The sequence below is a fragment of the Acinonyx jubatus genome, chromosome A3 (genome assembly GCF_027475565.1).
Source record: "Acinonyx jubatus isolate Ajub_Pintada_27869175 chromosome A3, VMU_Ajub_asm_v1.0, whole genome shotgun sequence".
Lineage (NCBI taxonomy): Eukaryota > Metazoa > Chordata > Mammalia > Carnivora > Felidae > Acinonyx > Acinonyx jubatus.
This window is the reverse complement of record NC_069388.1, coordinates 93,577,285-93,599,801: the sequence shown is the minus strand read 5'-3', so window position 1 is coordinate 93,599,801 and position 22,517 is coordinate 93,577,285. Positions and strand designations below refer to the sequence as shown.

The 22,517-nt window shown below is 40.3% G+C and overlaps 1 protein-coding gene across 5 annotated transcripts in view; it reads right to left on the bottom strand.

The window, feature by feature from the left end:
* Positions 1 to 22,517, bottom strand: part of CTNNA2 (catenin alpha 2) — a 1,092,768-nt gene that overhangs the window by 692,647 nt on the left and 377,604 nt on the right. For all 5 annotated transcript variants that reach the window (XM_027072095.2, XM_027072097.2, XM_027072096.2 and 2 more), the window contains one exon: positions 16,952 to 17,155. In XM_027072095.2, coding sequence (XP_026927896.1) covers positions 16,952 to 17,155 — 204 coding nt within the window. The remainder of the gene's footprint in view (positions 1 to 16,951; positions 17,156 to 22,517) is intronic.

Here is a 22,517-nt window from a genome sequence, read left to right as displayed (position 1 = left end):
TCATACCCCCATCTTCTCCCTAGCTCCTAGTATTATTTTCTGTCTGCACTTCCCGAAGGGTCCACTGATCTGTCTCTGGGCCTCCAATCTCCAATGTACACTCTCAGAAGCTACTCTGTGCTGTATAGGCAGGGTGGCTGTTCCACAATAATGCACAGGTTACCCAGTATCACCCCCATGCACAAACCAAACCAAATGGAACAACTTTCAATAAACAACTGCCTGCCACAATAAAGCATGCCTTTCTCAATTTAGAATTACAGTCGTCTGCAGTCTAAGGTCAACCTTCTTTTGCAAACTCTTTTTTTTCTCTATTTAAAGGCCTTTTACCCAATCAAGCTGACCTACTCAGAGTGCTCAGAATGTATCCACACATTTGTACAATCAATTTTACCCTGTATTATTCCTTACACTTAAAATACTCTTTCTCTGACTTCTCTTATTCCCACTCACCTTCCAAACAGTTCAAGTGCCTCCTCTGACAAATAATTCAGGATCTTGACCCAGTTGTCCCTCTCCAAACCTGATTCCTATCTACCTATTTCTACCTTGCTATCTATTTGTCATTGTTATTTGGAAGGGACTTCATAGTCTCATAACAGTAAAGAGCTCCAAAATAAGTTCTACTGCACATCACTCTGTAGTGTTGAATCAAGTAACTCCTAAAAGATAACAGATAATAAATTGTTAACAATATTCTTTCCAGTTTTAGGTGCTCAACTCTAAATTTTAGTTTTTAAATTTTTAAAGAAATAAAATTTTTCTCACCCTGCCAGTGAGTAGCCCTACAGCAAATATTTTTTTACTATAATCACTTTATATAAATTTAACACATTATCCCCAAGTTTATCCATTATCATTTCCTTTTTATTTTACAGAAATTGAACAGATTGATTTACCCAGCAAGTGAGTAAGCATTAGTTCTGCTAAACTGCATTGGTATAATTCAATATATCATTACAGTGTAGGAAAAGGCCTTCAATTCATCTATAGCTATCAGGGAAGAAAATTATACACTATAAAGAAAATAAAATGTGTTATGGAGATATTTTAGAGCACTGTAACTTATTTCTGCTGCAAATATTATGTTTGTGTTATTCTAAAAACTGCAAATCATGATAATTTCTAGAGAAAATAATGAAAATGATGAGTGCCACGAGATGTGGCATTGCACCTTGTCATCAGCGTGCTGTTCTTGGCCTAAAGGGCACAGCGTTGATCCTGTGGTGAGTGATGAGAGAGGCTTCCTGGAGCAGCAGGTTGGACCAGGGACTGCTAGGAAACTCGGGGAAGAGACAGAGAGGTGACCAAATCCATTCTCACTTGTTGGAGTAGACTGTTTACAGCTAAACTGGTAGCTACAATGCAGTGAACGACTCATCCTTTGTGCTCGTCTGGATATTTCACTGTAGGTCTGCCTATCTGCAAAGAGCTGAGCTTCTCTATTTTATCCTAATCTTCAGATACATGAGTATAATCACAGATTGGTCAGATACCTCAATAACTGATGTCTTACAATTAACTTTCCTGTCAATTATCTGGTTACTTCAGGTAAAAATCTTAGGGGTATAAAGTATATCATTAATTTCCAAAATCTATCTTGCCAGCAGGATCTGTTTTTTTTTTTTTTTTTCCAAGTGAAATTTTATATGAAAACCAAATATTTAATTCAATTACCATCAGGACTACTCAGGGAGAGGTAGGTTTGGGGGCAGGCAGAGGGGACACTCATTCCCAGGTCCTCCTCACTCACTACTGGGGACCTGAAGAAGCTAGGTCTCCAGCAAATGTAGTCTCAAAACTAATAAACCAACTTATTTTTTTCTTACCCTTAAAACATATAGACATATGCCAACTACACGTGACTTGCTAGCAAATAGTCTTTGGTTTAGTGAGAATTATTTTGTGGATGTATTTATTTTGCTGGGAAAATTTCATCAGGTGACATGTTAATAATCAAAATATATTAGGGATACATCATAAGAGCCTCCCCGATGGCTGTCTGGAATGTTAAGTGCCCCATGTCTCTTTTTCTTATCACTCACTTTGGCAGCTCGTTATAAATTTTTTTTACCAATAAGAATTGATAGAAATATCAGTGTGGCTGTTTATAAATCAAATCATTCAGTCACATGCTTGATAAAAGTTCTAAGGATAGAAAAACATAAGTGCCAGAGTCATATATAAAATAACATCACCAAGGGAAAAGAGCTAATAATTCACAAGATAAACTTGACTGACTTCAAGTAACCTCTAGAAAACAAACAAATTCACAATACTCCATTTACAAAGACATTTCAATGAATAAAGTTTGCAGCTCTAAATATTTTGGGAGAGACACTGAAAATTACCAGATTCTAAGAAAATGGCTGAGATGATAGCATTAATCAATCTCCATTCTCCCTTAACACAGTGGTGTGGATCACAGTATGGTGTCAGTTGCACAACTGCTGTCAGTAACTAAGAGGAAGACAGCATCAAGCAGACTGAAATGCAGTGAAAGTTTCTGAAGGATTCTTTATCATGTGATAAATGTTCTGCTTCTATCATTAATTATCCTACAAGAACAACAAGATCAGTATTCACAACCACACTTTCTTCAAGGTCTAAATTGGAACCAATATCTATTATGCTTTGGTTAGGAATAGCATGGACACAGAAATACAACAGAGTACCCAGATCAAATAGGTCCTCCCATTTTAAGCTTTATTCCAGGACACTGAGTTTCCCTTCTACTTTTATCTAAAACTCTCAGCTCACTTTGAAAATGCTTTGATTGGCCCAGCTCTCTTCGTCTCCTCAGTCAAGTTAGGGTGTAAAATGACATGGACCCTGGACACAGATATGGAAGGAACCTATAATCTTCCCTAAAAGGTATGGCTGAAGATGGCAGTTTTAACCCACTGATTTATAACTGCTCTTTTCTGAAACTCCATTAAAATGACCATAAAACAGTTTTCTTTTAAAGGCGTTAATCCTTAATGACAAAGAAAATAGGAGAAAACAGCGTGGCAATATTTTGATGTCAGACGGAGGTGTCCTGACTCATTTAGTAGGTCTGAGAAAACAGAATCCTAAGCCAGAAATGGGGACCCAGTTCACACTGTAAAGCCCTCAAAGATGCACACATCTGAGGCATCAGCTTCTTTTGGAGGAAAGGGAGGGGAAGGGGAAGGTTAATAACAAGATGACCATTTGAAATTTCATTTAAAAAGCAGTTAGACCTCCAGATCCTCTCTCCTCATCTAGGCTGCGGGCAAAGGTTTGTTTTCAGAAAAGGGTAAAGGCAGGTGTTTGGACAGACATGGCTAGGTGCAAGCAGAGGCACTATACTGAACCCCTGGGCAATTATGAGAAAGCTGACACACCAAGGCTGGCTGTTACAGTTATTGTCTCTACTGTTGTTTCCTAAAAGGTCTACACCCTCCAGCTAGAGACTGAAGCCAGGAGAGTCTGCACTGTTGGGGTAAAAAAAAAAAAGTCAGATTTAATTGCTCCATTAACACCTACTTCCACCAACAAAGGTCCTTTTTGCCCCTCTAAGACTAATTCTAGTGGCTGTCCCAGAAGGCTGCTGTTGTCTGCTTTCTATTTGGGATTTTGACAGAGTTTTGCTAGGATCTATAGATGACTACGAAAGAAAGACTTGTCCAGAGTCTACCATATGACTAACACTGAGAGATCTAAAGGAATATTAGGGAAAACAGAACACATGGTTTAGGGTTTCAAATGGAGAAAAAATGGTATTAAAAATCCAAAGTTATATGTAAGTCCATTAAAATATAAATCATGAGGCAAGAGAAAGAATCAGAGAGGCAATGAAGAAACCAGAAGACTTGAATTCCAATTTCAGTTCTGTTTGTGTTACTTAAAAAATGTCCTTAACCACTTGATTTTTTTTGCAAATATCTTGCTGCTTGTTTTCCTCTAAATAGCCTTAAATGAGGCAACAGGGCCTTTAGGAAAATAAAAAATTAAAAAAAAAAGAAGAGATATGGTTTCATAGGTTTTACAAATGGTGGAAGGAAAACTAACAGATGAAGGAAAGGGAGCAAACACAAGAGATAAGAAGCATAAAATCAGGCCAATGGTGATAAAAGAGGCATTATCTATGATAAGATGTTTAGAGAATTTTATTTCTAAATGTTTCATGAAAACAGAGAAAAACACCTCTCTCAAAGTATTTTCATCTTTTTTTTGGCAGGGATCAAAAGTGTGAAATTAGTCACCAGACTGCAGGCCACTTAAGGGATTCCCTGTAACCCCTAAGTGTGCAGAATGATAATACAAGAGCCAATGTTGTCTTTTTTTTCCCTGCTGAGATGAAATTTACATAACGTGCAAATCTTGTGCTCTTGAAGAACCTCAGGAGGAAAACAGGAAAGCAATGCAAATACCTGCCTGCAGAGGTCTTCACTGGTTCCATGACAGAGGGTTGGGGGGGGTGGGGGGAGTGGTGATTTGGAGGGTGAAGATAAATAATGATAAATAAAACTTTGAAAACATTACTGAGAAAAATGAGGAAAAGAAAAATTATGGTACCTGTCTTTGAGTCTAATGATGTTAAGTTGGGTGATTCCCCAATGCTGGCCTAGTTCAAGGTTGGTACAGGTCTGGAGGCATGAGAATCCCCTGGGACAGTTGGCCTGGTTGGGCCCTAGCGTATATGTTTTTCCCTATGTGGTTCTGATACACAAAAAAGATTTAAGAATCCCAAGGGCAGTCAGGCGAAACACTATTTCCTCTCAGAAACAGCACCCTAGAATAGTCACCAAAAGAACCTGAAACAAAAGTTCAATTCAAGGTATCAACTGGCAAAGGCAAAGCCTTGGGTTGATGCTATAAATCTGTCAGCTGCAGCCAAACCTGCAGAGTTAGGAGAAACTGAAATCAGCAATTAAGCTGTTAAGAAAAAGGATTTTGAATCATCTGTGAGACTGGGTATTTTAGTTCTGGCACGTATTGAGAGCAGAGTCTTTCCAAGGATGATAAACTGTCTTTTTACAAATGGGGGAGTAGATGTGTAGGAAGAAGTGCATTTGAGAGAGGTGAGCTTTGAAGAAAAAAAGAAAAAAAAAAACAGCTGCCCTTCAATTTAATAGCTCACAGGTGAATTACTGGTTCCGCTTTGCTTGTCTAATTCTAAGGAATTCAAAGAAGGGATTAGCTATCCAGGTTCACAAGTCTCTTGTGAAATCCTAAATGTCCAGGCTGAGATGAAATGTAGCTCAATCAGACTTCCCAGGTGATATTCATTTGATGCTTTCTTACAAAAGTATTTGTCTCCATTCACAAAAAAGAAAACCCATTTTAAGCCCACGCTATATTAAATCAACTCCTGATGTGATCCACTGACTTATACATCAGGGGTTTCCTAAGTCACCTGCTCATAGAAATCACTCGGGGTACTTGCTAAAGTTAGAGAGTATTAATCCCTCTTTAGGAAACTGATTCCACAGGCTGGGGCTGGGCCTCTGGAGACACTTTCTAAAGTCCAACAGCTGAATTGTGACCCTTTCCTTTATGTTGACTTATCTCTTGGATACATATACACAAACGCTTTTATGCCTTTCAGGAAGTCATGAGTTAAGTATTTTCCAAAGTCCCCAGCCCAGCCTGTGGAATTCTCTACAACTAAAAACGGCCCAGCTCCTCCCAGCCCCTCACATACCTCCCTCAGGGACTCATGCCCAAACAGCTCAGTCTAGAGAAATACTTAAAATGGCAGAATTAAGAATAAGCTGCTTGGTGGGACTCTTTGAACTAAAAAGCAAACAAGTGGCACATTTTGTATCATTTTTTTTTTCTCCACTTATAGTTACTAGGATCATTTTGGGCCCCTGCCAGGGCTTTACATATAGTTTTAACTATAGGGCAATATCTGGGCACTTCAAAATAAGCCATGAAGAAGCCAAGTATAGTTAACTTTAGGTAATTTATTTGTAGTTTGGTCTAGGTAGTAGAGCAGACGGAAAACATATACCATTTTGCTCCAAAACACTGGACTCGATGGACTCAAAACATACGGGTTAGGTTGCTACTGTTCTTGTTCCTTCTCTCTCCTTCCTTCCTTCTTCCTCCTCATTATTATTATTTTTAATGTTTATTTATTTTTGAAACAGAGACAGAGAGCATGAGCAGGGGAGGGGCAGAGAGAGAGGGAGACACAGAATCTGAAGCAGGCTCTGAGCTGTCAGCACAGAGCCCGATGCAGGGCTTGAACCCATGAACTGTGAGATCATGACCTGAGCCGAAGTCGGACACTTAAGTGACTGAGCCACCCAGGCGCCCCCCTCCTCATGATTATTATTAGAGAATGCAAGAGAATTATTTTATTCAATTCAAAAATTTTTAGCAGGCTAGACACTCTAGATCCTAGAGACTGTGACCAAAACAACATTCCCCTCATGGAAGCCTAAAATCCAGTGGAGGACCAGACAATAACAACACAAAGTGATGCTGTAATTCTATAGGCTGGCAGGTCCTCTCACACAAACACACTAATGATATTAAGAGCCAGCCGTATGAAGTTTGAGAAAGAACATTCCGGTCAGAAGGATGCTAAGTGCAAAGTTATGGAGGCAGCAGTGAAACACTTAGTTCTCTGAGTGTAACAATTTCCTAAATGAATCAAGAGAAACTTTTCAGGATGGGTTCCAGGCAGGATTAGACGCAAGAAAAGAGGCCCTTTGGAGCTTATCTTTGGAACAACCCATCCAGGAACAAGAAATCCAGGGTTATGGGTTTCCCATATTCTTTGAAAACACAAAGGAAAAGTTTATCCAGCCTCATGGTTCTGGTGGTGATGTACAGCCTGCTGATTTCCCTGACAGCTTTGAGATCTTCCCCGAAACACCAGAAAGGCTCTCCCAAGAAGATCAATTGACGGATTGTGCTGTCCGGCTGTCTCAACTGGGATGGCCAAATCTGAGGACTCAGCAGTCAACTCTGTCAAGAATCTCTGCTCATTGACTAAATCAAAGACAGGCCCTTGCTGTCTCATAACATTACTTGCTCTTCCTCATCATATTGATTGACCTTGTATGATTCAGAACCAACTTTCAAGGACTCAGTAGAGGGATCTATTTGATAAGGAGAAAGAAACTAGCTAGAATTTTAAGTATGGGACTTAATTTTGCTGTTAAGACAGATTTTTATTTTCATCTCCTGTTTCATTTAGTCATTTTTCTTTGTGATTTGACCTTTTCTGTTCCTTCTAGAAGTCCACTGTGGATAATGTGACCGAGACCCAAGCACAGAGTTGCTACAAGAGATAAACAGCTTTTACTCAAGAGGTTACTGCCAGCACTGCTCCAGACACCCCCAATTACCCTCTCTCTTCTTTCTCCATTATTGCAGGCCTGTGGCAGCCAGGACCTTCCGGTCCCACCCCTTCAAGTAAACCCATGTCCCCCTACCACGCAACTCCCAGCCCTGCCTTCTAAGATTCCCAATCAGTTTTGACCGTCTCTGGTTCCTTCATCACATTTCCAACACTCTCTTCCATTTCTTTAGAGACAGTTTACAATCTGTATCTATTAACTGCCAATCTTCAGCCCTTGTAGGTCTGATCCATAATTGGTTGTTTTAGCCAACTCTCATTCAGGATGGCTTGTGTCATTTTGTGTTTAGAGATTCTGGAATCTCAACTTCCACTCCTTGTAACTTTATCTGTAGAAATTCTTTGAGGCTTGGGTTTAAAATGTGTTCCTCTAGAGAGGATTGGTGTTTTCTTCTGCCAGGGAACCTGGCAGCCCAACATTCAGGATGCCTTTAAGTGAAATTTTGGATACACTTTATGTCACCCTAGAACATGTTCTGACCCCAAAACTAAGTGATGGGGAGATTGTGGTTTTAAATTCTTGGTGGCATGAAAAGGGGTTTGTTTTGTTTTTTTTTTGTTTGTTTGTTTGTTTTTACAATGATCTTTAAAGACCAAGACAGCATGCATTTCCATTGCTTCTCTCTGTAGGGAAGTTTTCTCTTCTTCCACCATGCCCAAATAGTGTCACCATCTGAGAATCCAGGCTTTATACCGTGATCCTTAATCTGGCTATCTAGTGGGGCCCTAGATTTTGTCACCTGTTCTTTACATACTGTCCCATTTAAAGCCCAAGTCTAGGCCAGAAGGAATATGCAGACCTGTCTCTAGTTTGTTTTCTTGCCATTTATTACATTCCTGTGAGTCCATCCTTGCATTAAAAAGAACATTAACAAAATTCTACCAGGTAGAAGGAAGAAAAGGAGGGAAGGAAAAATGAAAGATGGAAAAGGGGAAGAGAGAGGGAATGAGAGAGAGAGAAAGAGAGATTGATTAATTGAGATTGCTTAGCACCTCTTTTCCTCCAAAGAAAAGTCAACATTGAGCATCTAGAGCTGTCGTGACCTTTATTGCTCAGACTTAACTCATTATAGAACCAATACTGGGAACGTCATTTTGAAAATAAGGCAAACTGCTTTTCCAAAATCTTCCTACTCTCAAGAGACCGTCAGCCAGTGGGCCTCATCTTTGCTTATCAAGTACATCCCACTAAGTTTATTGATGGATCCCAGCCAACTTTTAGGAGCTCCCAGTATAAGTAAATGCCCTACATAGATCCCTCAGCCTGCCATAGTATTGGTCAAGCTTCTGAAATTTATGCTATGGGTGACCACTTTGAACCTTTTCAAGTAAATTTTGAAGGTTCCACGAAAACACTAACAAAAACTTCCAACCTCTAACCACTAATCCAAATTCTAATCCTGAGACCCAAGAATCACAGAATCATATTTTAGAGCTAAGGAAGAAGGCTGTATGTGTAGGATATACCAGTAATTTTTCCCAGGCTTATACCCTTAGAATTTTAGTCTGTCTCCCTGATCTACAGGGACTAGAGATATTCCCATGTTCAAGGGAGAACCCTAGTCTTTTTCTCTTGGAAGCCTAAAGGACCAGGAAAAGGCAGGCACATCATCTACTAACTCAGACAAAGCTGTACTGCATCCAACCTCTCCAACCTCTTACAGCTCAGAGGCCTGGCCCTCCTGTTGTTTACTCTCTGATTTCTCAGGACTGCCAGCTTAGTCATTTTTCTCCAAGGTCTCAAAAAGCCCATTTAAAAGGAGTCTCCTTTGCTTCCAAGCTTTGTCAGTAGTGTTGTCCACTAAACAGGCAACAGTATTGCCCTAAACAGGGCCACACAGCCAGGTACATTTCTGGCAGCTCAGCCCCCATCCAGACACACCCAATGATGCTTTCCCTTATCTATTACACTCATTATCTCCAAAAAGCCCTCAATGAATTTTACAGAATAGAGTTTTTATTTGAGGTTAACAAAACAGGGACAGAAGAGCATTGGGGAGAAAATGGAAGTAAACATGACTTTCACACTTAACTCTCTGGCTGCCACTGCCTCATCTGATCTCTGAATGTTCCCAAAGGTAAATTCTATTACCCACCTTATAGCTGAAAGAGTTGAGGCTCAGAGTCTATCCACTTTGCCCAAGTTCGTGTCAGATACGAGGGACAATACAAAGATTTGAACCTGGGTGTATAGGTCATTACAAAGCACAGGCTTGTAAACTCTGCTAAACTATCCATAGTGGGGAACATGGTAGAGTTTCATGTAGGAAGGACCTTTCCTGGCCAAGAGATGGCATGTGAGATTGCATTAAGAATTGACCTTGATGATCGAAAGGAAACAAATCTAGTCAGACCTATCTGTTCTGGGATCCTGTAAGTCATTCAATTGCATGTAATGAGCTGATAATAGGTAACAGCGAACATGTATACAGCACAATATACTTTTCAAAGGGCTTAACACCCCTACCAGAATAACTGCCCCATACTGTGCATTAAGACCAAGGAGACCTGGCACGCTCCCATGAGGACTAGATGTTACCCATACCAGTGTTCTGTGCTAACCAACCACCTGCCAGTCTCCATCTCTTCCCAGAGCCACTCAGAGCACTCTAGCACTCTGTGGCACATTTGATCATGGCACGATTTCCCTCACCCTCATTACTACCCCTGGGAATATGTCTCCCCAACACAGCTGGACATTCTCCTATCACCAAAGCCTGAGCCAGTGCTGCTCTGCATACCTCTCCTTAACACTCCCTTGGCCTTCTGAGATCCCACTGCAGCAAACTCAGTTGAACACCATTAGAAACATAATCTGAGGGGCACCGGGGTGGCTCAGTCGGTTAAGTGTCCAACTCTTGGTTTCAGCTCAAGTCTTGATCTCACGATTCGCAAGATCGAGTCCCACATGGCGCTCTGTGCTGATGGTGTCAAGTCTGCTTGGGATTCTCTCTCTCTCTCTCTCTCTCTCTCTCTGCCTTTCCCCTGCTCATGCGACCTCTTCTCAAAATAAATACACTTAATTTTTTTAAAGAAAAAGAATATGCTAAGAATATTTTAAAATAATGTGTTACTCTGGACAAGTACCAGCATACCTCCAGAAGTCACACTGAAAACTTCCTAAAAATGGAGGCAAATGGGAGTGCAGTGTAATTCAAAGATGAAGTCTCATGTGCTATCCAAAAGACTTCTCTTCCCAACCGTATTTCTTAGAAGAGTAGATTCAAAGAACAGGTTTAGACCTTAGGAAAAGGGTTTGGTAAACTAATTGTACTTTTTCAATGTCTGAGCAGGGAATACCAACTAAAAAGCAATTTAAAAATTATCTCTTCAGGGGCACCTGGGTGGCTCAGTCAGTTAAGCGTCCGACTTCAGCTCAGGTCACGATCTCATGGTCTGTGAGTTCGAGCCCCGCGTCGGGCTCTGGGCTGATGGCTCGGAGCCTGGAGCCTGCTTCCGATTCTGTGTCTCCCTCTCTCTCTGCCCCTCCCCCGTTTATGCTCTGTCTCTCTCTGTCTCAAAAATAAAATAAACGTTAAAAAAAAATTAAAAAAATAAAAAAATAAATAAAAAATAATAATTATCTCTTCATAGAGCAAAAGTTTTATACAAGAAGCATAAGTGCACAGATGAATTTGAAGCTCAAAATTCATGGAGATGAGAGCACTGACCACATTTGAAGGCACAGAGTATAAAGAGAGAGAGAAGAAAAAATGAAAATAAGGAGAAGACAAGGAAAACCTTCTCTCCACAGACATCAGATTAGGATATTGGAAATCCTTCCCTTGAATGGAACCTCCAGTCCCATTAAGACAGCTCTAAATTTCCTCTTAAAACAGAGGCCTTTTATAGGCAAGTATGGGCAACACCGGGTCAAAAAGGGCCCACGAGCATTTTCAAACATTACTTTCTATTTTATATTAAGCCAAATCTTTTGGTAGAGACACTTGTCATCAGCTGAACTGGCATCTGTGAATTCCACCCCCTCTTCTACATAGTAACTGAAAGGACAGAAATGAAAAGGCCTACATAAAACTGGAAGCAGTTTATATGTGTAATTAGCAACTAGCCTTATTAAGTGATAACAGCTACTCAGCCTTTCTTCTATCTCCCCACCGGAGAGATATTTGGCAACACAAGAATTTCTATGACAAAGTTATCTTTCTGATGGCACTCCTTTTAGAAGCTTTCAAGGCCTTCTCTGGGACCCTAGATCAAATCCAACTACTGAACTTGCCCGCTGGTTGTCCCAGACCCCTCTCTGCAGTACTATCTATAGCCAACTTAGGGAAACTCTGATAAATGAAAAGCAAGGTTATACAGAAAAACCAACACAATAAAGAAAAAAAATACACCTATGAGAAGTTTAAGTAAAACCTCAAAGGCATTTAAAATATCTTCACATACCAAAGTTTCACTGCATGAAATTCTCAGCGATCCCTTTAAAGTACCTAAACTGTAAAGCTGTGCCACCTCACTGTCTCACTGTTTTCTCGGTTGTACTTTAGGTCTAGAGCAATATTCTATGCTGCCAGCATGAAAAGGCTTCCCTACTTCTCTTTCCCAACACTCTTCTATAAGACATACTGTCAGAACGAATTGCTTCACAATGAATTATTACATATTTATATAATAAAATGCTAAGCAGCCAGTAAACCTAAGGCTAGAGAATGTTTACTGATATGGTAACATATTCACAAAACATTAAGAAAATAGATTACAAAATACCATACACAACGACTCTATTTTTTTTTAACTCAAGGTATAATATGCCTATGTGTTTCTCCGTGTGTGAACAAATGTGTCACTATTGAAGTTTAAAAACATTGAAAAGACATATGCAAAATTGCTCACAATGCTTATATTTAGGGGTGGCAGCTTAAATTTTTTTTTCTTTTTTATCATCTACAATAAACATACATTTCTCTTGCATCTGCATCATTAGAAAACAAACGACAACAAAACGGCATACAAGCTCACTATTTTCAGAGTTCCCTTCACTCTGGATATCACTTCACGTGTTACTAATATACTTTTGAATTCTGGAGCCTTGGTATGGTATAGAACCTAGTTTGGGTGGAGCATGAACTTTTCAGACCTCATTTCAGACTTCACCCCTCACAAACTGGACCCACTGGGAACCCTCTTTACAATAAATTCCACTCTTTGGCAAAGGCTAAGACAATGATTCTTCAGACACTTGTAAGATGTATATACACTCCCACATCAGCTTTTAACATGTGCATTACATTAGTGGTTTACAAATTATCCCCAGGGATCCACTTAGGTACCTTGGGAGGTTTGAAAAAAGTTGGATTCAAGTATTTGGTAAAAATATATCATTATAACTACTTATAAAAATACAATTAAAAAATAACCTGACACATTTTAACACAGCAGAGACAAGACATTACTTTATGCCACCTGATTCTCTGCCATCATTATGCAATTAAACTTTGATGGTTTAAAAAAATGATAGTTCGGCATTAGTCTTAAAAACAATTTAAAGCAACAGAGGGTGTCCATGCATGTCAAACTGAATCAGACCACACAGCACCACAACACACAAAGTCCAGGCACATATGATTATCACATATTCTCACCGAAACCTACCAGCAAATGGTGCACAAATAAGTAATGGTTTAACACATCTCTCTATTGTTCCACACTTAGGTTTAGTAGTGAGACTACTATCCTTTGCTAGTCTTTTATAAGAATGTGAGTAGTTGGATATTTTTGGTGATACAACTTTGAAACAAAATTTTTCTACTTCGCTCCCTTTCCAAATGCAATCTGTCTAGCAAAGTATCCAGGCATGGCAAAGTGAGCTCTTTACAAATGGTTACACCTGAGAAAATCGGAATTTTCTGTGCAAGCAAAGCCAGATGAACATACCAACTAAAGATACCACACAGGGTGGCTGTTAGAGCCGCAACGGCCATTCACACGGATCGATGTCCATTTTGTGTTCATAAAACAGACACATTTCTTCCCAACACTCTCCAAATGAATTCCCATTCCATTAAAGTGAAAGTCAAATTCCATGGAACGCAGCACAAGCCCTGGGTAGTCAGACACATTGTAACCTTGCAGAACTGCTTTCTGCTGGCCCCACTCATTCCTAACAACCATGATCGTGGGCCCATGAAGGTTCCTTGGCACCTGCTCCCAAGGTGCTTAATCTTGCTGTTACTTTCACTTCAAGTGCTCTTTGCTCCCTCACCTCCAGAAGGTCTTCGAACAAAAGTATCTGCTCAATGAACACTTTCCAGGCCATCCTTATTTACAGCCACACCCCATGCTCTCTGTCTCCCTGTTTTACATTCTCCTGTGTCACTTGTCATCATCTGAGAGGGCCTTGGTGCAACTTATTGTCTCCCCCAACTAGAGGGTAGAGAACAGAGAATTTTGTCTATTTTATTCCCTTCTATAAGCCAGGAACTTAGAACAGTGCCTGGCCCAAAGTAGCCAAAACACATTTGTTGAATGGATATAATATTTGAACCCACCATAAAATCCTTATCAATAAAATACCATGTCTAATTGTTGCCTATCTTAGGACCACTTTTAAGATTTTTTAATGAAAAAAATTTACTGCCACAGGAAAAAAAACTGTCTAAAATTGTAAGTTACAGAGAAAAGTTTATGTCTTCATTATAATTTGGCACTATTTATAGTACTCAGCATAATACTCCAAGCACCACTCTGATGGCACTCATCCAAAGGCCACACATCTTTTGGAGAAAGAGTCATTATCAGTCTTCAAATATGGACAAATACATTCTATTTAAAGGAGGATTCTTTAAAGAACCTTCTCATTTGGGCTTACATCACCAACTTGACAAAACAAGGCGACGCAGGGCTTTTATTTTCTATCACAGCCATACTCTGTGACCATAATTTTTGCCACACGCATCTGTTTACCCAGTGCTTTTTTCTCTTACCAGTTTCTCTGAAGTGCCTGATTTTTGTTACATCTTCAAATCACACACACACACACACACACACACACACACACACACACCAATTTGTATGTACCTTTGTGAAAATAGCTAACGCACAATGCTAGCTCCTGAGCTCCATGGAACCCATGGCACATGGCCCATGCAGACACCTTCCCCTAATCACTTAGTACACAGCTCTCCCTGCCAGTCTCCATCTCCCTGCACTGGATATGGCTCGGCATTTCTGAGATTCTAGAACAGCTTTGCCTACAGGTGAGCTTCACAAGTTGAATGTTCATCAGTGAAAGATCAGGACATTTTTAGAATCCTCAAGTCTCAGTTATGCCCATTTTTAAATCTTTTCTTCTCTATGTAATACTTTATCCTAATGATATTATTTAGCTCATTAAGATGAAAATCTGCAGTGATAATTTGATAATACATTTACTCCCAGAACTCACAAACGTTAAAAAGAAGTGTCTTATAACCAACAGCCTAGGCACCACTAATATACTGGTTACTGTTAAATACAATAGACTTTCCAGTCAAGGCATAGAAGTGTATGTGGGGTTTGTAGTCCTATATGCCATACCCAAACATAAATTGGTATTTTCAAAGTACAAATGAGAGCACCGGGGAGATATATAAAGCTGATGCAGCTGCATCCAGTTCTACCTGGAAATCACCAAAGAAGCGTGAAGTTACACAGTTTACATCAAAGTCAATAGGAGGTATTTTAGCTCAAGGCTTTGATCCTGATGGTTCAAAGTGAAGAGAATTTGCACACATTGAAATTTAAGCACTAAACCCGCCCATGTATTATCTGTAACCTTATCAAAGTAGAAACCAAGTTTTCATAACACAAAATACAAAACATTCCTGTATCACAAGGTTGTGAAGAGAAAAACAAGCACCTAGAGTCAATAAAATACAAAAATCCATAGCTCTGCTGATCTATAGGAGTTTACACTGAAAGAAAAAAACTTCTACTTCACAGGATTCTAGACACCAACCTGAAAATTGCATGTCACTTCTCAATCAATTCTCGTTTAGTCACGTTCTGTGATTACTATTCACAGGAATATACTTTTTTTCCCCTGAGTTATTCATATTGACATCTTAAGCATCACTGTGATCTCTGTTTCTACTTCTTCTTGGGCAATAATTCTTCATGGATAGAAATACCAGTATGCCTTACTATAAACCAAATTCCATATGCAAGTAAGTAACCTACCACTATTCTGTTAAAAACAACAAACATAGAGTCCCAGATTTTATAAGCATTCTTTCTTGTTAAATCCACTATTCAAAAAATTCACTCAGCATAGGAGACAGTGGCAGTCAATATTTCTAGCTTTACTCAGCGTAGCACCCATAAACCAAAGTCGCAGAAAGTATTGGCCATCCATTGTCATATGGAGAAATCCTCATAAGCATCCACATTAGACATCCATACCTTATTCTTTGTGTGCTGGAAAGGGGCAAGTCTTCCGAAATCAAAGAATCTGAAGGTTGATGGAAAGGAGACAGATTTTTGGTTTTCAGGTTGTAGGACATTCTACATCTTTTTGTTTTCTAGGTCAAAGCTCTCTGGAGTCTGGCAGGAGCAGACAGTTCCTGTCAATGCTGACTCCTGGCTCTACCCGTAGGCTGCAGGTCAGCAGGGTTGGGGGCAGGTAATAAGAAGTATTGGGCTGGAGGGAGGCCAGGGTTGACTGCATTGTCTCAGTGCTGCCTCATGGTGCTCCAACAGGACCCAGCATGGGCTTCAAGAGCCATGAGCAGATTTCCAGTGTCCCTGCTCAACCACCATACAGAGCATTCCTTCAACATGTGATGTCAAGACCTCACTGTACCTACATTTTGCCACTTTGTGCTGAATTCTCTCAAACCTAGGAGTCCAGGACAGGAGAAACTCCAGATCATTCATGGTTGTAAGCAGTGGGCACCACCCACATAATCTTAGCTGAATGAAGGTAGCAAATCAATACAAACACAATTCAGTGCCTTTCACAACCAAGAATATGGATTTCATCTTCTCTGCATAGTTTTCAGGTCTGTAACGACCATCCCACTTTACAATTGTAGGAGAGGACAGCTACTGCCTGTGCTGCAAAATCGCTGGATATCACTAATACCCATTTGAAGGCCTAGAGATTGATTCTCATAAGGACTTCCAGCTGCACAATGAATCAATACTTCCTTCATGTTGCATTGCCAGTGGAACCTTTCCACCTAAACCAAGCCTGTATAAACATTTGATAACCTATTATGCTTATCAATGCCTCCTAAGGATGACGATGAGCATCTATAGCCACCCTTTGTACAGGAAGACTTCATTAGATCCTCAGTCATTTCCATCCATCATCCATTTTTTACCAATTGCCATCTTACCTCAATCCAGGGTCAGCCATCAAAATGACCACAAAATCATTCAAGTAAACAGCCAAAGTTTTCACAACAAGTCTCTTCCACCACTCTCTTCTCTGCTAACAGTGCATCCTGAGCTGAGCTCAGGACACTACCCTCCCTAAGTGGTTCTTCAGTCTCACCTGACTCTCTCCAGAAAATACCTGTCCCCTCTTCCTGCTATGTACGCTTTCCTAAAAGCCACCAGACAGTGCCCAAACCCACCAGACGTGGAGCCCCGGAGCCCGGGACTTACGTTGTTCATGTACTCGCTGAGCAGGTCCTGGAGCGCCTGCCGGACGGCATTGCACTCGGCCACGATCCTCTCGCGCCGGTCATCACGTGTGCAGGACGAGTCTGCCATGAGCGCCGCGCCACTGATGATGCTCTCCAGCCTCTCCTCTAGGGACGGCCGGAACCTGGCCTCGCTGAACGTCATGGGGTCCAGGATTATCTTATTCTGAAAGCAGCACCATGAAAGAATTAGAGAAGAGACGACTGCCTTTGCACACTGTTTTCTAAACCAGAAATATCCAAGGCAAGACTCTCCAAGAGAAGTAGCTGGTTGCTTTGAGAGACACCAAGGTGGCCTTGACCAAGTAGCAACTGTCTGTAAGAGACTCTCCCCTAAATCTAATCTTCAGGGAGAAAACAGCACATCTTGTTTCAAGAACATATTCTTGGAAAAGGCTATCCTCAATCAAAGAGTTTTCAAATGAGATTGAGACACAGGTTTTTGCTTTTTGTTTTTTTGTTTTTTTTTTTACATGCATAGCCTTCAGGGAAAGCAAACTTTATTGTAGCACTTTGAAGGATTAAGGGAAGATTTTAGAGGCCCAGAGCTGAACATGATTTGTAATCAATAACTTAAAGATGCATTAGTGGTGACTAGTGTACATGTTCTATCTACTTCATGAGAAGTGGGGAATCCCAACAAAGGAAGCCTTGTGAAACCTTGGCAAATAGCATCCAGTGGACAGATACTGTACAGGTTACTTCCCACTAGACATAAACATATTTTGTATAAAAAACTAGTGTTCTAGAAAAAGCTTCATTGTACGTATGTGGAATTTGTCACAGTTAATTGACAGCATCATGATAGAGACACTAGCATGTTCTGAAGGAGCCTACCTAAGGGGAAAATAGAGATACTTCTTTACATGAAAGTGTTGCAGAGAATTTAAGCTTCACTTTGCCCCTGCTAAGTCTGAGGAGCTTGGAAACACCTAAGTGGGGATATCCAGTGGTGGACAGAAATATGTATCCAGAATTCAAGAGACAGATTAACCTGTATGAGGACCTGGGAATCATTAGGGTTATCGGGACACAAGGCAGTAACTGACATACTAATAATGTGAATGGAATAATAAAATTAAATAAGACCCAATGAATACCAATTCCTGGGGGGTGCAGAAGGATGGGAGTCAATAAAGGAGACCATAGAGGCCCCTGGGTGGCTCAGTCGGTTGAGCGTCTGACTTCGGCTCAGGTCATGATCTAACAGTTCATGGGTTCGATCCCCGCATCGGGCTCTGTGCTGACAGCTCAGAGCCTGGAGCTTGCTTTGGATTCTGTGTCTCCCTCTCTCTCTGCCCCTCCCCTGCTCACACCGTCTCAAAAAATAAATAAAAACATTAAAAAAGAATTTTTAAAAAAGGAGATCAAAGATAGAGAAATAGCAGAACCTGGAGAATATTATTCTCAGCAAGTCAAGGGAGTGGAGACACATGAAGCATGTGATAACATGAAATAGAGGCAAAGCGGACTTTTCCCAATGGTTGGTTTCCACTGGGGACCCCTTTTCTGCTCAGAACAAGGAAGATCATTCTAACAACGTTAAGTAGAGTGCAAAGACCTGCTGTAGCAAATGGTATGCTCACGTTCACTGGAGATACACACTCAGAGGTCCAAGGACTGGAGTGGTGGTAATGGAGTCAATGGTCTAACGACCCTAGGATCCTATGGCAGGACTGCCATTTCATTGCTATGTCCTTTGACCACATAATTCCTTAAATGTTCGTCAAATTTTAAAAACTCGTATTGCCTACTAGAGTGCTTAGTGCTAAAAAGACAGTGGAGACTATGAAAGACACTTGTGTGATTTTCTTCTAAAGGAATATAAAATAATTGCTTAGTTTTTACTAAATAAGTTTGACTATGTGCTCTGGTAAAGTGTGCCCTGACCCTCCAAAGTATCCTAAGGTAGTTGCTGAAATTTGTGCTCAACACATCAGTGGCTCTGACTCTCTGATTCCTGTTATAAAGGAAGATGCTGTCAGCACAAAGGCTAGGAGGTCCTGAGGAATGAGTGCAAGCAGGTGGTGACTTGGAAGAAAGAAGCATCCACTAGACAGAGACAAGGTCTGAGGTCCCCTGGCATCTTGGATTTCCTAGGTAATTACTCATTGATCAAAGCTCTCTCTTCAGTGTAGAAGGCAAACGCACGAGCTTGTGCAAACAGAAGATAAGCTATCCTGTAGTGGGTTTTGGCTTAAAGACCAGCTTCACATTTGCGCTTAGATCTTAGAAAGAAGAAGCTTCTTACTTAACTCAGAATAGTGCTACTCAGACCCTGTATCTTGTACACTAGTAACCCTCCCAACAGTGTCAAAAAATCATGAAGAGGCTTCAGTATAGTGGATGGCTTTGCAGGGTATATCATGATGGGAGATTCCCAAAGGAAGGCTGAAAGGAGAACATTGGTGTTCCTGCCACACTGGCTATCTGTACCAGAGCTGTGTCCACAGTGACTCTTCCCAAGGGCATCCCTTTGAATTCTCTTTCTCACTCCCTCTTTCTACTGCTTTTGATTAATGCATTTATGATAATTTTATCATGTAACATGCATTAAGTACTGATATTCTAACTAAACACCTGATGAAGATATAATCAGACTATTTTCTTTTATAGAGATTATTGATCTTCAAAGAATTTTTTTTCTTTTAGAGAGATAGCACATGTGCATGAGCAGAGAAGAGGGGCAGAGGGAGAGAGAGAAGGGAGAGAAGGAGAGACAGAGAGACACAAGGAATATCCCAAGCAGGCTCCAGGCTCAGGGTAGGGCCTGATGTGAGGTTCCATCCAACGACCGTGGGATCATGACCTGAGCCAAAATCAAGAGTCAGATGCTCAACCGACTGAGTCAGCCAGGTGCCCCTCTAAGAACTCTTTTGCAGAAACTCCTATTCACATAAAACATAACGAAAATCATTCGTTCTGCTTAGAGGTTTCAGGAGACTCTTCAGCATCATATACCAGTTCTATCACAGATTTTTTTTTTTATTATATGTTGTACTAAAAATATAAAGAAGTGCCAATTTGATGGAAATATACAGAGGTAAATCTGAACTCTTCAGTAAGAGCAACTGTGAAACAGTTTCTCTGCAGAACAGAGGAAAATGTACTACTGTCATTAGAACATTACTTCCTAAATTATTTTCCACGGAACACTGAGCTTAGAGATGTAATGTTTTGATGAAAAAATAAGGTTTCCCTGGCCAATATGTTTTGAAAATACTGCAAGGCTCAGAGGAAATTATCACATGACATGCTTTAGGGGAGTTATGCATTAAAGGAGTCAGTTTACAGCAGCATTCCTCAGACCTGTTTGAGTAAAGAGAGGGTTCCGTTTACAATGTATGCATTACCTAGGACAACCCAACACACTTTAGGAAACATGGAAACGTCAGCAGAATGATCTTCCCCCTTGCCACGACCCAAGGCTGTCATGAGAGTAAATGCACCAAGGCAGTGAGCTTGAAAAACGCCGCATAAAAATTACACTGTTCATCACATTTCTAATGGAATTATTCATTATTTATAGATTACAGGGGAAAAACGTTTCAAACAATTTCCCCGGAAAAGAAACAGTAAATGTACAATATTCTCTTCTGTATCTGGGGTGGAGACAGGAAGCATTGCAACGATAGACAGGAAGGGCTGCCAGGGAGAAGCCACTCAGGAGAGAACAGGCATAAAGGTAAAGGGAAGTGTGCATGGGTGTGTGTGCATTGCCTATGTGTGTTTCTGAGTGGGTGGCTTTATGTTGTATGTAATGGGCGGAGGGGGATGATGTGTGGTGTAAGGGATGGCGCATGGGTTGGTTGTGTGGATGATGGGTATGTGTTCAGAAAACTGGCCAGATCTCAAACAGGCTTTAAAAATAAGAAAACACGCACACACACACACAGCCAAATGAATCCAGAGGCTTAAGGACTAGAAGAAAAGACTCTATTTATAGTTGCTAAAGCAATAGGAAAAAAAACTCCTTGAACTGAATCCTGATCAAGAAATAGAAAGAATGAATGTCAAAGCTGAGAGAGGGAGAAATATTTGCTTCTGCAGTATTTGGGAATGACAAACACCTAGCAGGTGTCTCTGCTAGCACACTTCAGGGTCATTTCAGACAGGTAAAAAGCCTCTTTCCTGCATCAGTACAGCCTGTCTTCGACTCTCTGTGCGGCTGCCCTCTTCTGGTAGGAAGGGGCGTAGCAGCGTTCTGGATCAAAACTCTCCTCCTGGTCATGGAGTATTTTAAGTTGGTAACATGCTAACACCAGAGAAGGGCAAGGCCAAGGCTTTCTCTCTCCCTTTAGACAAAGGTGCGCCCCTGTGATAGAATTTTATACTGTTTCCTACTATTCTTATTTTAATCCACTGAGATTTTACATTTTAAATGTCTAAGTCTCTTGTTTGCCTTCTTTAAGTTCATTTAATCTTTTTATCCTTTTGATCTCTTAGTTCCATCTTCTATTGTCATTTTAGCTCATTTTAAAATGGCAGGCCTACATTTCTCAATCTTTTTCTTTTTAAAAATGAGACTTTAATTTCTTTCTATGTCCTCTATTTTTATTCTGCTTTTTTTGACTTGCATAATATTTTGTGTTTTGTGAGTTTTACTTATTGTGTTCTTTATTAACATCTTTACTTTTAGAAAATGATTGTTTCATTCTTACAGGTTAAGGAGTGGCAATTGGAAAGAAGAGCTTTAAAGACAGCAGCCACAACAATTCATCCCTAAGCAAAGAAGGCTAGGATACTATTCTTCCATCAAGTAGGTCAGTGCAGTAATGGTCTATTACATAATTGATCTCCCATTATTTCTACTGTTGAATTCTATAAAAAATTTAATCTGAAATAATTTATGAGTCCATACAGTTTAAGACCAGTACCCAGAATAATACATATACCTTCTTCCCCTCACATACCGTTATTAGAAGACACCTGCTTTTGAATCACAGCTATCGTCCATTCTCTCTACAGGGAGTTATGTGATCTCGGTTTCAGTACAATCATGGGATAATGAGTCATGCCTGATGCAGGCTGGTACAGTAGGAGGCAGCCAAGAGACCTTTGTAAAGCAAGAGGCTGTATACATTACAAATGGTTTGAGAGGTCTACGATTCTGTGCTCTTGATATTACTATCTCTAATGGAAGAGAAAAAAATGACACCAGGGATGCTGTGCCATGGTCATTCAGATTTGACCTCAGGATTTGAACAAAAGTCTTTTGACTTTAAGCCCAGCATTGCTATATCAGATTGCCCACAATTGACTGAAATGATTCTCATTAATCACAATCATAAAAAAAAAAACTATTTAATACGTCAGCTATGCAACTCTCCTAAACCAAATATAATGGCATGAGTATCATCTGTCATACTGTTTTGTGTCGTGTGGGTCATCTTGTCCAATAACTAACTGAGAGTACAACCATTCATTCCAAAATTGGCATCAGTTGGTATGGATATCTGAAGGCAGAGACTAAATAATCCTTTATTTCAAGAGGTTTACTGTCCACTCAAAAATAAAACCAAAAGCAT